Source organism: Dryobates pubescens, chromosome 3 (assembly GCF_014839835.1).
Source record: "Dryobates pubescens isolate bDryPub1 chromosome 3, bDryPub1.pri, whole genome shotgun sequence".
Lineage (NCBI taxonomy): Eukaryota > Metazoa > Chordata > Aves > Piciformes > Picidae > Dryobates > Dryobates pubescens.
The window spans coordinates 37901822-37919444 of NC_071614.1; the positions used below are offsets into that span (position 1 = coordinate 37901822).

General features: G+C 40.6%; 1 protein-coding gene across 11 annotated transcripts in view; it reads right to left on the reverse strand.

Annotated features, from left to right (window-relative positions):
* Positions 1–17623, reverse strand: part of DLGAP2 (DLG associated protein 2) — a 463517-nt gene that overhangs the window by 75230 nt on the left and 370664 nt on the right. For all 11 annotated transcript variants that reach the window (XM_054179979.1, XM_054179984.1, XM_054179977.1 and 8 more), the window contains one exon: positions 11744–12813. In XM_054179979.1, the coding sequence (XP_054035954.1) occupies positions 11744–12813 (1070 nt within the window). The remainder of the gene's footprint in view (positions 1–11743; positions 12814–17623) is intronic.

The following is a 17623-nucleotide window of genomic DNA, read 5'->3' on the forward strand; positions in this document are numbered from 1 at the left end:
TCTCTCAACTCCTCTTTTCTCTCTCTGGTACAGGTGGGGGGGGGAGATTTGTGGGGGAGGAAAGGTGGGGGAAGAGTGGAGCAGCTTCTCTGGTCTTTTGGACTTTCCATGTTATTTGCTAATTGTAAATATCTGTATAATATTGTAAATACTGTATATTTTGCACATATTCATTGCATTCCAATGTAGAGTGTAGTTTTTGCTTGTAAATACAGCTTCATTTGCTTCTGAGTTGGTCTGGCTTAAAAGTTAATGCTGGGGGAAACTTCAACCCACCACAAAAGACATCACTATACCATCACCATTCTTCTTATACTTAATGCAAAACACAGCTCTATTCCAGCTGTTAAGAAGGAAAATTAGCTCTATGCCAACCAAAACCAGGACGTCAGTTTAAGCTGCTTTAAAATTATATTGTGATCAACTTACTCTCAAAGGTCTTTTCCAACCTGGTTTATTCTATTCTATTCTATTCTATTCTATTCTATTCTATTCTATTGGGCAAGTTTTCCTTGATCAATATCCAGCTTTTCATGCAATGTTAGTAATGGTAAAGTGATTTAAAGTGCTACCTGGAAAATTGCTAACCATAATAAAGGGAAATAAAGGCAGGTTTTCAGCTGAACTGGTGAGTTACTCCAAATCCCTGTGCTGCTGCAAGAGAGAAGGATGAAAATGGTATGGTGATTGCCATGGGGCTGTGCATATAATAGTAAACAGAGACTCACTGTCTTGCCTGAAGGTCAGCTGGTCTGGAGCAATCCCACACATGCGATCAAGCAATCTCTGCCTACAAACTAGTGTGAGTATCAGGAATGGTCCCTGGCCTGCATTAAGTCCTGAACTGTACCCAGGCTGAAGAGGAAACACTGGCTGGCTTGCAAGAAAATAATGCCCAAGACAGACTTAGCCACATAATGGTGTAGATCAGTATGAGGTGTCAAGGAAAATACCATGACACTATCCAGTCTGATAGCACAGATGTAGAGTAAGGTAGCAATTATTTTAATAATGGAGGTCCACGGAGACATCTAAGACTAAAACCTCAAACTTCTTATGCTTGCCAATTAATTTCCCATAGTCATGCACCCAGAGTTTGTATTTCAATCTCTCTGCCTTTTGGGGCCAGCTTACAGCTGCATTTTCCTTTACATCTTTCTCTGTAAATTGAATTAATTTAATTACAGTGCAAATTCTGTTAAAACCAAGAATCAAAAGGCTAAAGACTGGATTTCAGCTTGTCACTCACTACAGGTGAAGGGGAGCCAGCCATACATTTGCCAGCTGGGCTGCCTGAAAACAGCAGATGAGACTCAAGGGACTACAATATCAGCAAATGAAGCCAACCAAAAGTTTTCCTGGCAGATATTTTTAGTAGAAGTTGCCTAAATTGCCAGAACCACACTTGCAGAGTGAATGGAACCCAGATACCTGCACAGCACAGTGAAGAACACCAGCCTGATTTTTGTGACTGATGAAGACTGATGAGAGACAAGACTCTGAGCACAAGGCATGTGTTCCTACTTGTGGGAGGGCCACCTGCATCCCTGTGGACTGGCTGCATCATGTCCAATACTCCTACAGGGCCCTGTGTGACAGGGCAGGTGTGGTAGTGCCTTACTATTCTAGCCATTTTCAGAAATGGGAAAATAAAGTATTACTGTCCCCCTTCAGCTCAGACTCTCAACACTGCATGACCTATAAGCCACATTTACCTGTAGGTCCCTCTGGAAATCTCTTTGGCTTTACCACTTCAGACACTACAGGAAATTCAGTGTTGTCACCATATCATTACCTGTGTGAGTAGGGTGAGACTCCAGAGCCTATTCACTGTCACACAAGTATAGAGTAACAAACACCCTTAAAGAAATAAAAAGAGATGTTCCAAACATACTGACACTGCAAAGCACCTCTAAAACCATAGACTGCAGATGTAGCAAAGACTCTAGTCTTGCTGAACTATTTTAAGGCTAGACATGGAAAAAGAACCTAAAATGCATCATACTAAGAACTGACCAAAAAGGTTGCCTGTAGTCAACAGTCTTATTTAATCCAAGCAGGAAATTTTGTCATATTTTTTAAAAATTTGGTTTAGGGCTATTACTGAAACCCCCTCCAGTGAATATCTTTAAAACACAAATACATTTAAAGACTATGAAGGCATACACTTCTTTGCCTTTTACCCATTTTCCTTGTTTGAACTAATGACTGACAGTTTTGAACAGTTAACTCCCGATGCCTTTTAAACACAAGTAAGACTCCACTTTAAAAAATCACCCTTTAAGCACAGCACTATAAGATGGTCAAAAACAGATGGAAAAAGCAATAATGATCAAAGTAATGTTTATGAATACATCAGCATTTTTTACAGTCACCTCCTTGCAGGAAAAATGGTGTAGACTGCTCAGAAGAGGAGCTGGGTCTGCCTTAGGCGGCAAGCCTGCAGCATAAGAGGCTCTGCAGTCATTACAGCCTGCAATGCATGTTGCTGGCAGTCTCGTGTGACAGATACAACTGCCCTGACTGTATAAAACCGTACGTTACTCCTGGCTTAAAACTTCTTCAGATCCAGTGACGCCTTTGAGTAATGACTGCAAAGGTCAGCCTTCAGCTTTGGTGAAGTGAATGTTGAAAACCCCTTTGACAACGCACTGTACTAATGTTATAAAGGAGGACAATTCCCCCTGATTAAAGGGCAGTGAGATCATGGCCTCCCTTTCCCATTCCTAGCTTTGACATTTCAGCAGTAACAGGGACTTGTTTTGGTAGACTTAAGAAAATACTAACTCTGAAATCCTTCTATGCTTCTTTGGAAAGAAGTTTCAGCCAATATGAATGTCGTAGTATATGGGCATGGAAGCAGTGCACTGTTGTATCACTGATTAACACAAGCAATTTAGGATACCAGTAACCTGGGAAAACTGTTTGGTCAGAGCTTTACACCTGCATTTTTTGAATGATTTTAATTTTTATTCTTCCCCCTTCTTTTTTTTTTTTTTTTCCCCCCTCTTGGAAGGGATAGTTAAGAAACATTCTGGGTTTTGTGACACCTGAAACGATCAGTTTTCTGTAAATACACGAAAGTGTCAGCTTTATAGTTATACTTTATAGCTATATAGTTATACTTTAATGTTCTTAAAATTCTAATTGGAATACTTCAGGGACATGGTGGGTAAAGAAAGCATTATAAGGAAAAAGCTTGCTTTTCTCTATGGGGTGACACACTACACCCTTGCTGACCTGGGGAGTAACTCTACAGAGTGGCCCCTGGTGCCAGACCAGATGTCACAGACTGCAAACAGACTGTGGGGCATTAAGTATCCTATCATTTCCCTTCCTGTCCAGGCGTTACAGGTCTCTTTTGCACAGCTCCACTCCTGACTGGGAGGGCACAGGGCTAGCTGAGACATCCCTGTGAGACTTTAATGGGCTGTAGAAATCAAAATGGTAGAGCAGGTGTGCCTGCTGTTTAGGACTCAGAGTACCCTGATACTCTATTATCTATACTAGCCTTTCCTGCTGTGGAAACAACCTAGTTAATTCTGGAGCAGAAGATGTTCATAAATCATTGTGAAGGCAGCTTGGGTGATAGTGATTTGGATGCTAGCATCAAAACTCTGCTAGCACCGCCTAAGTCCACAGCATGCAATAGTTGGTAGAGTATTTGATGCAGTTTCTGTAGTTTATATATGGGTTTCATGTCAAGCAAACAACCTAGGTTCACAAAGATGAAGTGCTGAGGAAGGTGCATTGTGTTCAAAGCCGTTCAAAGCCATTCAAAGCAGATGGAGAGTAGAGTGCAAAGCAGTAGCATGCCTCTTGAGGGCAATGGTTTCATGTTTGGAAGTCTGGCCTGTCCCCAGAAGAGTTCCTGGAAAAATGTAACTGAGGGCTTAATGCCTGATTATCCATTAGCTTCTCCTCAAAGCTCTTCTCTGTGCAGGCAAAACTTAAACCAGCAAAGAGCCTTGTTGAAACTGCTGCTTTTTTCTTTTCCCTTTTTTAAGATACCAACTCTTGTGCTTTTCTTTCATTCTGTAGAGTACACAGCTGACATTACCCACATGCTTAGCGGTACCACTGCTGTAATGGATGACGCTAGTACTTAAATACACTAGGAAGAGAGGAGTGGGCTGATTCCATTTTTAGAACATGCTATTTTCTTTTTTAGTGCTGACTCATTCACTGTACCTTGTGGTGTGTTTACCTTGATTGCTTGATACTTCACAGGCTGGTGAATGGCTGAGGGAGGAATATTAATCAGTGACACATAGCACTATGCTCCAGAACTTTAGTAATGGTAAGTGCTATGCTCTCGGTGGTCTTTTGGTTCTCTTTAACTAGCATTCACAGGCATTTCAGTTCCAGAAATTGTAAGTGACACTTTTGTTTTCATCATTTTAGCAGAGCTATCTAGTTCAGATCCATTTTTTCTGTCGAAAATCTTTGCTTCTCACCACTACTTAGAGTGAAATTAATCAAAGTCATTGCACTGGATATGTGTTGAACCTAATTAGCCAAAACAGCTGATGAAGACAGAAAAGATTTCACAACTCATTTATCTTTTTCTAAACATATTTCATATTAAAATTAAAATGACATGGAAAGCAGTAGCAACCCCTGTAGCTAAAACCCTACAAATGTGTGCTTTATTGCATGTGTGATCTGCTTGAGCTACTGTGCCTGTTGAGTGAGGCGACAGAAGTGTTTGGAGCCCATAAATGCATCTGTAGCTCAACTTGACTGCATTCAAAACAGAAATTAAAGGTTTGTTCATAAAAACTATTGCTAATAATTCACAAGAATCAGGTAAGTGCCATTAATGCACAGTTAAAAATGGCTGCTCTCTGCTCTTGCGCTAGCTGACTGTCTGGAGCTTTAGATATGAAAATGATTCTTTAGCTTTATTTCTACTAATTTAGTTCTCTGAAATTTTCCACTTCAGGACTAAATGAACACCCATGATGGAACCAGGCTTATTGATGGAATACCCTCTAACTTAGTTCAGCACACTCCCCATGCAAAGAGGTGACCCAGCTGTGGGGACTGTCTGCAGAAGGAAATGTGATACCCTAAGAGAGGAGACAGAGACTAAGCTTGGAGAACTACCAGGTTGAAGAAATACCTGCTTTCAGCTCTACAACATGACATAAGCATATAATGTGCAGAGTTCTGAAGGACTACAATTTTACAAATTTCCTTTAAAAAGAATTAAAAATTATATAGCTGACATCACTCAAGAGAAATTTCTTTTAATACCATGCTTTGTAATGCTATAAACACGGAGACCCTGTGAAGGGTTTATGCTAATCAGTTCACTTGTGCACCTCAGGGAAATTTGCTGCTGCATAACCAACTTCATAATCCCTTGAATTCTTATTGCCAGTTATTTTGGAGTAAGGCAGTAAACTCTCCTGGCTGGGGATACCAACATGTTTCTCTATCTTTCTGAGTTTCTGAAACTAAGGATTATTTTTATCCAATCATTATTTAGTGGAGCTTCTTACACTGCTGTGAGAAAAATTAAATATCTCCTCTCAGTTTTGCAGATAGAATAATGGAAGTGTGTAGTGGTTAACAAATTACATTTCCTGGGTCAGAGAGAAAGTTCATGGCAGAGATAATAATGGGACTTACATCTCTGGTCTTAATGATTATAGTGTGACAGCATAGCATCCCTCAATGCAGAAGTTTCAAAAATAAGCATTTAGTTGTGACATTGACAGAATGGGGTCCCTTCAATTTGATCTGCAACTGCACCGAGGCAGGACCCAGGCACCACACCGTGCAGAGTGGCACTTTCCCCAATCCTCCGAGCCAGCTTTCCTCTCCCGAGAGTCTGGCGCGGCCTGGGCGGAGACTGCTGCAGCGGCACATTTAAATCCCAGGCAGGCAAGCCAGGGCAGATCTGGAACAGCACTGAGGCAGCTCTGGGGCATCACACCATGCGGAGCAGCACGTTCCCCCGCCATCCACCGAGCCAGCTTTCCTCTCCCGAGAGGATGGCGTGGCATGGGCAGAGACTGCTGCAGCGGAGGTGCTTTCACCAGAGGAAGGGAGGTGCTGTGTCATGTGAGCTCATTTCTGAAGTGTTCTCCAGTTAGGCCAAGGCTAGGGATGGTTGTAACTCACCATGAAGCTGTTTTCAAAAGATCTGTGTTGACCCAGACTGAGGTCGAACCTAACCAGGCAGGTGTCCAGGCAACTGGCTGCAGAGAGTGCTGGAGCCTGGCACTTGAAATGGAGGGCAGTGGAGACAACACCTGCATTAGGTGTGAGCAAGTCGATTATCTGCTTAATCTAGTGGCTGAACTGAAGAAAGAAGTTACTAGACTTAGGACTGTCAGGGAATGTGAAAGGGAGCTGGATTTGAGGAACCAGACTCTGCAGACTTCCCTAGCAGAGAAAGATGACCCAAGAAGCAGCAGAGAATGGATACAGGTCCCTGTTAGGAGAGGCAAGAGAAAACCCGCTCGGCTCCCCTCACCTTCCCAGCCAGCCTGGATGGGCAGTGAGCTTCTGAGCAAATTAAGGGGAAAAAAGAGGGCGTATCATCTTTGGAAAGGAGGAGAGGTAACCAAGGAAATGTTTAAGGATGTTGATAGGTCATATAGGAAAAGAATTAGAGAGGCCATTTAGAGCTTAGACTGGCCACTGCTGTGAAGGACAACAAAAAATGCTTTTACAAATATATTAATGGCAAAAGGAGGGGCAAGGACAGCCTCCATTCCTTAGTGGACACAGAGGGGAATATTGTAACAAAAGATGAGGAAAAGGCAGAGGTATTTAACACCTTCTTTGCCTCAATTTTTAATAGCAGATGATGGGCAGAGTCCAGCAGCATGAGATTTAACAAGTCTAAGTGCCGGGTTCTACACATTGGCCACAACAACCCCATGCAGTGCTACAGGCTGGGGTCAGAACATCTGGAGAGCAGCCAGGCAGAAAGGGACCTGGGGGTACTGGTTGATAGTAGACTGAACATGAGCCAGCAGTGTGCCCAGGTGGCCAAGAAGGCCAGTGGCATCCTGGCCTGGATCAGGAATAGTGTGGCCAGCAGGAGCAGGGAAGTCATTCTGCCCCTGGACTCAACACTGGTTAGGCCACACCTTGAGTCCTGTGTCCAGTTCTGGGTCCCTCACATTAGGAAAGATGTTGAGTTGCTGGAATGTGTCCAGAGAAGGGCAACAAAGCTGGTGAGGGGTTTGGAGCAGAAGCCCTATGAGGAGAGGCTGAGGGAGCTGGGGTTGCTTAGGCTGGAGAAGAGGAGGCTCAGGGGAGAGCTTATTGCCGTCTATAACTACCTGAAGGGAAGTTGTAGCCAGGTAGGGGTTGGTCTCTTCTCCCAGACAAGAGGAGAACGAGAACAAAAGGACACAGTCTCAAGCTGCACCAGGGAGGTTTAGGCTGGATGCTAGGAAGAAATTCTTCACAGAAAGAATGACTGGCCATTGGAATGGACTGCCCGGGTTGGGGGGGGAGTTGCCATCAGTGGAAGTGTTTAAAAAGAGACTGGATGAGGCACTTAGTGCCATGGTTTAGTTGATTGGATGGTGTTGGGTGATAGGTTGAACTCGATCTCAAAGATCTTTTCCAACCTGGTTAATTCTGTATTCTGTATTCTATTCTGCGTTTGCTGACCTTGGCCTAGTGAATAAGCCAGTCACTCAATTTGAAGGATATCTATGCTATGAACGGCACATTCAGATTCTACAAACACATATTTTAAGATTTTGTAATGAGAACATTCCTGTTACAAAACTTCCAGTATTATTGCTTTGGACATAACTACAGAATCTTTACAGTAGTGACTGAGTACTTCAATCTTAATGAATTTCCATTATCTGATCCCTGTGAATAGGGAATGGTTAATATCCCATTTTTAAAGAGGTTAAAAAAAAAAAGATTGCAAAGTCTTTAGTGCAGCAAAAATTCAATTTTACATCTCCCAGATATTAAGCTGGATGAACCTACCACTAGATGAACCTTCCTCATTATTGGATGAAAATTCCTTTATTGCAGTCATCAAATTTACAAAAATCATAAAACAACGACTCTGCAAAAAATGTGCTTTTTTGCTCTCCAGGCTTGTCATGGGGCTTAATATAGAGCTTAGCAATAGCCAAATTAGTTTGTGAACTGTTTTTCACATTAGCTTGAAGATGCTAATATAAACTGGCACTAAAGAGAAGGCCCATGGGAGAAAAAAAAATAAACCCAAACCACAAAAACGTGGCCTATGCAAGGAAAAATGAAATGTAAAGAGGAGGGAAGAAGAAACAAGATGAGAAGGAAAGCACAAAACCCAGACGACAGGTAGAGGAACCAGAGCTGGCTGTGTAGAAGTACGAGTGTGTCATGGTAAGGAAAAAGCTAGCCATACCTATAGCTCTCTATAATGTCAGAGCTCTACATGTGTGACTTGGTTTGAGGTAGAACACAAATAATTCCATTCAGTGATTTTGATTTTCAGCTCAGTCTCTTCTCAGTAACTGCAATAATGCTTCATATTTCTAGTTACCAAAAACTGGTGTGTAGACCAAAGTCATTGATAAATCTTGTGTACTATATGGGGGTTCAGAGAAGACAGGGTAAGTGACCCTAAAGTGACCAGTGAGGTATGCCATTCCATGTACTTGGTATTCAGATAAAGCTGAGAAATCACAAGGGTTAAGCTCTCTTCTCCAATGGCTGGTATCTGAGGAGGACTCAGTCCATTCTGCCTTCAATCCCAATCTATGAGCTCCTAAATCCAGTTCCTGAATCCAGCTCCTGAATTTGGTTCCCATGTGCCACTGAGTCCAGTCTGTGACTTCTGCCACAGCATCAGTGGTGACAGTGACTAATTGTCATGAGGGGTGCTAGGTTTGATATTGTTTTTTTAATATATTTCATTTTATTGTTATTATTTTCATTAAAGTAGTTTTAGTTTCCTATTCCAATCCCGAAGTCTCCCTCCCTTATTTCCTTTCTCTTCCCCTTTGAGAAGAGAGAGGGGTTAATTGAGTGTCTGTCACTTCACTTGACCCTTGTTTATAGAATACAGACACAACTGGAATTTTCTGCACATGATGTGCTTCCAGTTGTGGCTTGTTGAGTTAGATTAAACACTTCCAGGGAAGTGCAGGCTGTTTTGCATATATGAGAAATGTACTTGGATCTGATAAAATACCACAGCTGCCAGTCTAAATTGGAATGAATTTGCATGGTAATGCTATGAGCATTGCAATGTCTTCATTTTCCTTAATCTGCAATGAGGAACTTTCCCTGTTTCAGTAAGGAAGATTAATCCTGGATGTCTGTATAAGAATTTGAAAAGATCTGGCTCTTCAAGTGTGACTTGTTACCTATAGGGCTGCTACTGTTCAGAGGGAAGAGAGCTCTGCACAGAAGTAACACAGTTGCACCTAGTCTGTTTGCTGGCTTCTGCACAGCCCACAGGAACTGACCATCTCTAAACGCATACATCTGGAGTGGAGATTTGCCCATGTAACACAATGCCAATGTAAGAATTAGGTAAGTTCTGGAGAAAGAGAAGTTCCTTAAAATGAAATAAAGGAGAAGGTACTCAAAACGTTGAGGGCTTTGTAAGCTGTACTTTGTCAAAATACCTGAGTGAATATCTGCATACTACATTTTTTTTCCATTCCCAGCCACTCCCTCCTTTCTGCTCTGCTCCCACTGTGGATCTCTGCACACCCTGATGTGCTAATGCTGCTTGTCATGGGACTGTGCCAGATCTAGGTGATGCAAATGATGTAAATGCCTAAAAAAAGTATTTTGAAAACTCTTTTTCAAACCTATATCTTTTTGAAATCCAGGTCATCATGCAGTATCATAAATGGCTACATTAGCATGACCTTGGAGTGGAAATGGCAGCAAACAGCAGGTACAAGAGTTTAAATCTAGGAGAAAGTGGAGGCTTCTTGGTTTCTGATAAACAAGTGTGCAGAACAGGACCACAAATAGTCTGAGTGTCAGGCTTGGAATATTTCTCTCCCTGAGTTACTCATGAAGTTTTTTAACAAGGAGAGTTTATAGTATGGTCTCAAAAGAGGCTCAGTTCAATATGATGTTGTGTGACTCAGTCACAGTGACAGTTTGTTGATAATCATTATTATGACAATTGAGTACACTAGTATACCCATTCCCCTGTTACTTACACAAATACAGAGAAAAGGAATATAAAGCCCGCAAAAGTAGCTTGTCTTTAAAATCACTCATTCACAGGGGTATTTGAAACAGATTTTCTAGCCACCAAACTGCTGGGAGAACTGCCTCTTTTATAGTTTGATATATGGATTCTAAGAAGTTCAGTGGAAACTCTGAAGATGGAAACACATCCACTGACCTTAAATTTATATCACACCAGCTTTACAGTTTTTAATCTGTGACCTATTGGGAGGGAGAGGGTTGTGAGAGCCCTGCTCTCCCCAGGGATTAAGGAAATCTGATCCAGATGGACTTGGTTCCTTCCTTCCCCCTCCAGAGGGGATTCCCCCCTGGGAAACTGAGTCAGTCTGTTCCACTCCCCCTTCCTATCCAGCAAAACTATAATGGGGAAAGCACAACAACCCTTTTCCCTCTTTTGCTCCTGCCTCACATGTGTGAAAGGACCAAAAGCCACTGCTGGCTTTCTGGTTCTGCCATGTGGTCAGGCCTGGTCTTCTCCCTGCCACATCCACATTTCTCCAAAGGACTGCAGTCCGCATACATCAAGGGAAATACAAGACTATCCGAATTTGGTTTTGTATATTTTCCTATTCATCCTTGTTCCTTACTGTCGTAGTTTGGGCTGGGTGCCCTCTGCTACAGGGGTGTTTCCTGTGTCCAGAAGTCCATCCCAGTGGGTGGACTCAGGAAATTAGGTATTTCTACCATAATCCCTTGCACCACTATAAATTTTGCGGTGGGGTCTGGCACTTCCTCTTTCCTTCCCTCTCCGAGACTTGGTAACTGGGGGAGAGATCTCCCGGCCATGGGCCTGATTGGGCCCAAGGCCACTGGGGGATGGGCAGTCTCAGATCTGCCCAGCTGAGACCAGCCTAATAGTAGGGGGGGGAGGGAGGAGCCCTGGGGGTTATGGATGCACCCTCAGGTGGGGTTTGGGGTCTTTCTGGGTTTACTTTGGTTTCTTTCTTGTCACCATGTTTCCTTTTGTGCACACTCACTGTTCTCTATTTAAACTCTCCACTACTTTTGCAATCAGTTTGTCTGAGTCGTTATTTCTGCCTGTGGTGGGGAGGGGGTTTGCCCCAACCCATTACACTTACCCTTGTGAACCCTGTTACTGTTATACATACATGTATACACACATACATATATATATATATTGTTTAAAGAAAAATTTACTTCTCTACTTCCAAACCAACTCCACATTATTTCTCAGTAGATTTACCTTCTCTTCTTTTTCCCTACCCCCCTTTCTTTCCCTTTTTCTTCCCTTGTTTTCCCTATTCTTTCCCCTTTCCTTTTTTTTTTTTTCTATTGGGAGAGAGGAAGGGGGAGCGGGGAAGGAGTTCTCAGTCTTGCCACCATCTGAGCTCTTAAATTCCAGTTAAGGCTCAAACCACAACACCTATCAATATGGACAAAAGCTAGAGTTTGCTCATTTTCACGTTAGGTAAGTCATACAGGTACTCTTTGAAAGATATACAGAACACCCTTGTGGTTTTTACAATGACCATGGCAATGAAATGTGATGCTTTTTTCATTACAAATCTTAAGAAAATCTTCCTCTTACCTGAAGGTAATGGCATGGCCTCAAGGAAGGTTTGATTTCCTGATGAACCAGAGGCTTATCTAAGTTCAGTGATGATTTGCGATAAGCTTCTTTAGCCTGACTTACTGTAAGCGTGGACCAAGAACTCCTTTTCATATATTTACCATCAGGGGTCATTGCTAGCCCTTCACAAGCTGAACACTTCACATCATTGTTACTTTTGGAAGTCTTCAATGAAAGATCCCCAAAATGCCCCTGAAGTGCCTCAGGATAGCAATGGGATATATGATCTGCATGGTGCCTATTTACCACACTAGGGGTTCGGTAAGTGCTATCACTGTCCAAATTATCATCAGAGCTCCACCAGCTGCTCATTCCAGATTTATGTTTGCTTTCTGGTTTTCGCTCCTTACTTTTACTCCTTTTGCTATGCTTGGAATGGTGTCCATGGTGATGGTCATCCCCTCGACTGTCTCCCTTTGTCCCATTAACGTTGCCCTTGGATGATCCTTCCAGAGAATGAGATTTAGTAAAAAGTTTCTGGACAGAATGAACGAGATGGCGGATTCTTCCCGGGCTCTCGCTGCGTTGTTCCGCAGCTGTTGAGGTCCTCTGGTACTGTAAAGTGTGAAACCCATCTCGGTGAAGAGGAAGTTGTTTCTCAAATTGGTCCAAAAGGTTTGCAGGGATACGGTTAATCTTAGGGTTACCGTGAGACATGGCGCAGTCGTCTCTTGAGTCGTAATGCGAGCTGTAGTGCATTCTGGGGAAAGTGCTACTTGACATGTGATCGCCCATTACCATGGGCATCATCATGCACTCAGAATGAATGGAGCTGCGGGGTGAGCAACGATGATGGTCCATCGGGCAACTCTCCGTGGGGCTGAGAAGATACGATTGCCGTGGCTCCTGCCCATGGTGGATATGGTCGTGGGTGTGTTCACAATCTTCAGGGGACGCTAAGCCACAAGTATGAGCTGAACATAACTGTGGTTGATTGCGACTGCCAGATAATCCTTTCATATTCCTCGGAGCAGGAGAGTATCTTTCTTCATTGAAGTGCTGAGAAGGCGACCATGAGTATTGCTGGTCTGTCAGGAGAACATATAAACCCTCTGTTATATTAGCTTGCAAAGTCCAAGTATATTGCAACACTAAACTTCTTTTCTCTATGAGATTGATGGAAAGTCTCACCATTCATTAACTTTCATTCACCATTTCAAAACCGGTTACAGTTTCTCACTATGAACAAATTGTGGGGAGAATGCAGCCTCTTTCCTGTTTGCAAAATTGTCTGCTAGCAGTTCTAAATGTTATGAAGCTATTATACAAATTTGCTCAAATAGATTTAATGGGTACATTCAAATATTCAGTTGATTATTTGATATTTGGAATTCATATGTCAATCTTTGTGGCTAGTCACTTAAGTTATATGGGTCTAGATTCTGTTTCTGTGGTTTCTCAGTTGGATATTCTAATGTAAATGTATCCTTTCTCTGTGGAGCCATCTTCATAGCACAAACTAAACTGCATTATTTTAAATGAATCTCAGTTTCAGGATCCTAAGTACACTGTTCATAATCATAAATAATAAAGAGCAAAGAGAAAAACCAACATGAACATGCTGCAATAAAGCTCATTTTTTGTATCATTAAACAGTTTATGAATAAACATTTCATACAATTTGAACATCTGTTATCATCCATTATCTACTACCATACATGTAAAGCATTCTCTCTACTACCTAAATAAGCAGGGTTTTCCTTTTTATGTCCAAATTACAAAATACCTATTTAATGACTCTGTGCTACTCCTGATAAAACAAAGATCTTTGGGTACTCCGTTACTTGTTCCTGCAGATCATGTACTCCAAGTTGTGGTTATTAAACAAGCATGATTACTAAATAAGAGTAGCTTGTAAGCAAAGATTTTGATACTCGAGCCTTTGATTTTCTTTTCCTTTCATGCAATTTCTTGCAGCTGTCAAATGCTACAAACAGAAAATTAAAATACCCATAAATGCTTCAATTTGATTTTCACATTCATTTTCCCTCTTCAATTTCAGCTTATTTAAAGAACATTTCAAAGCAGACAAAGATACCGGATGCAAGACAGTCCTTTAGAGGATCAGACAGATGCATAAGTGTTTATACAACCCACTTACTACAGTCTTTCTGTAAATTTGCTCTAAGGAATCTAAATAATCTCCTACAGGTTCTCAACACAAGGAAGTTGAAGGCCTCAAGCAGACAGGAAGCCAGAGAATATGTGTGTGTGTGTGTGTATTTATATATAAAACCCCCCAATATAACTGTACAGTGGAGAGCAGACTGTAGAGAGAACATAGTAGCCAGCAGCACTTGGAGGGGTTTCTAAGCATATGACAAAAATCATATTCCTATTACTGGTGAAAACCCAATGCCTGGATATGGTAATGAAGCATATCAATACCTTTATCTCTGTAATTTTATTCACCTAATAAGTGTTATTCCATGACACCCTCAGTAGAGAAAGCAATTTGCTGCAAATCTCTAGCATCATCCGTCTCACAACCAAAATGCCCTAGATTTCTTATAGTGCAAGATGGCCAGAAATTTTATTACATCCTAATTTCAACAGAGCTTCACATAATATTTTTAAATGAATGTAGCATTAAACTAATAAGCAATAAAGTATTTTTCATACTAGGCATAATCCCGTCACACTGAAGTAAAAGATGGATTTAAGGGTCCAAATGCCCCCTCCAGACTTTTTCACAATGTGAAACTGATGTTTGTGTGCATACATACTTTTCTCCTTCTATTTTGGTTTTATACAAGTTTCTTTTACACAATTCTTGGCTATTTTTATATTAAAATTAAAATTTATTATTGTTGACTGCACAGTCGGTTGCACTATTAAGGTTACAATAAATGGCATAAATGTGGTTACAAAAAGGAAATAAAACTTTATCTGAAACAACATAATCTTGATTATCCAATTAAAAGTACAGCCATATATATAGACCAGGTGGCAGATTATAACAGTGCATTGGGATTCATCCACATAAGTAGCACTGTAATTAATGGTACTTAACCCAGTATATTGCCAAACATTATCAAGGGGATAATACTGGTCTATGTATTGAACTTAGCCTGTGCTTCCCATAAAGAGTTCCCAAAGCACTTGCTAGAGACTATTGCATTAGTTCTTACAATCCCATGAGATGTGGAAGGCACTTTTACAGAAGGAAGGAGACTTTTACAGAACAGGAAACTGTAATACAGGCAACATTTTCTAAAATACTTGTGGATGTGATGATTTTTGTTTTCACAGTGATATGAACCAGAAGGAGGTAGAAGGAGGCTCTTCTGTCAAACTGATGGCACAATGAAAGTCAGCCCCTTTTTGTCACAATCTTGCACACCTATGAATGAAGGTAAGTCTTGCATTACATCTCACCAATGCATTAAAAATGACAAAAGGAAGGGTATGGTAGATATCCATAACAAAAGAAAGAGTTAGACAGAAATAAGAATCTCATTTAAACAAGTGCCCTGGCACAGAACTGCTAGCCCCTGGTGATTTCTTTTGGCTTCACACAGCATCAAACATAGCCCAGTAGTCTTCACCTTGTTATATCCCTGGTAATGTGAGACACCATGACTTGATTGCACTGCAATGGATCACCTAACAACAGCTTTTCATCCCTCATGATTCCCTCAACAATAGAAAAATACACTTTTCTCTACATTGCTTTCACACCCTTATAGTATTTTATGTGCCTCAGGGAACATCTGAATATTTTCCTCCAAAGCACAATCGTTAGAAACTGCTACAGGCATTTAATAAGCATAATAAAAAATATTAAAGACTGAATTAAGAACATGGCATCTTCTGAAAGTAATTTTCCCCTCTTAAATCTGCCATACAGAGTAAATGATATTGGATAAAGTCCCAAATTACTTACATGTGTATCATCTAAATTTATCACTCTAGTTAGATTTGGGCTCTGCTTGGGACGTCAAACTGTTCTGTGTCCTTCTTACAAACCCAAGGAAAACCTTTCAAAGCCTTGCATTATAATATATATTGTCATCAAGTCATTTGTGCTTTGTAGCATTTAGCCTTTGACTTTGTCCAGGAGGCTTGTTTCGGAGCTTGAAGAAACAGTGGAACTATGGCCGAATGCAGTAATGTACAGTACCAGACCAGAGAAATTGACCCTGTGCCAGAAACGTGAAGAAAAATGTGCTAGCTTAAAGTTCAATTAAGCTGACATGTTTTCCTAGCATTTGCAAGGGGCTAGAAGTGTCTATAATCAATGCCCACAACTCAGCTCATTCATAAAAATTCATAAAGCTACAATATTAATCCTTGAAAAAAAAAGAAAATTGAAGACTATGGTATAACAAAATAATGCCAGATTTATTGAATAATCACAAATTGGACTGTCTCAGAGAGAATTACTCCTAAAGTAAACTATAGTTTGTTTTTTTATTTTATTTGCAGCTCCTATGTCTTCTTAATCACTCCAAAAATACAAAAGCAATTAAGGATGTTAGTTAATGTCTAATCCTTTAAAGAAAGTCCCACTATCAGAATCAAAGAACTGAAGGGAGACAGAAGAACAAGTAACCTAAAGCAGAGAAAGGAATAGAAAAGAAAAAGAAATAGAAAAGGGAAAAAAAAAAAAGAAGAAGAAAAAATATAAAGAAAAAGAAAGTCAGTTTTTCCAGATTTCTTCATAGCAAAGTGGAATCTTTCCAGTGCCTTCAGTGGATAGTCAGATAATACATAAAGACTGTTGACTGGACCTAGATCAAGACATAGGCTGTTAAGTCAGACAGAATCCAGTAGTTCCAAAACCCTGAAAATCACTTAGAAGTCTTCTTTTCAGAGATTACTTTACAGATACAAGTCAACCTTTGACCTTGATAAATGGAAGGATTTCCATTCCTCCCTATTTCAACTCTTTCTCTGCTATGCCGTGACCTTTCTTGCTTTTTTCTCCCCATTACACTTCTGGAGAAAAAGCTGCTCTCTTATTCTGAGCAGATGTTAATTGGCCTTTCTTCAGGGACTGGTCACAATTTCTAGAGCATTCAAGCATCTTCCTTGTGTCAATCAGTATCAAGGGAAAAAAGAGAAGTTCAAGGGCTAAGAATATTGTTTGAAATAATGAATTAAAATGAGTATAAATATTCTAGGACAACAGGACTAAAAAACTTCTGAACAATATAAAATAATGGCTGTGCATCTCTAGAGTTCTGGAACACTGCTCTTTGCTAAAGAGAATCAATGTCAAAACATTGGAAACCTCTCTGATAGTCAAAAGAAATGCATGTCTCCATAAATCTGATTGTGTGTTACATTCTGAAAGCAAGCTTTCAGAGCATAATAATAATTTCCTGGAACTGCTTAGTGGTGCCTGATTTTTGTTTTTATTTAGTTAGTTAGTTATTTAGTTACTTATTGCAAAATACTTCTTTTTGTCTCTCAAGAACTTAAATTGCTTTAGCTTTTTATGTCCCTTGGTAAACTGTTTAGCTGTCTGAAACTTTTAAGCCATTTTCATTGGAGAACACACAGCTCCTTGCATAGTGCAACAAGTAAAATGCATTGCAGAAAAAAGATACCTAATCTAGCTTTCAAAAGGATGGTATAGAAAATCAGACCATGGCATTGTGCTGTTGCACTTAGTTCAACTAGTGCTGCAATGCATGATAAAAAATAAAATCAAAGTTTAACCTATAGCCAGTAAAACCATTAAACAGTGTAAACCCTGGTATATTAATCAAATAAGTAGTTATTAAGTATTAAATGCATTTTAAAAATGTTGTAGCTGGAGATTTGTCTGCCCAAGGATTGCAGTAAGCAGCAATAGATGAGCATTGTTTTGTCATTCTCCTGGTTTTGCTG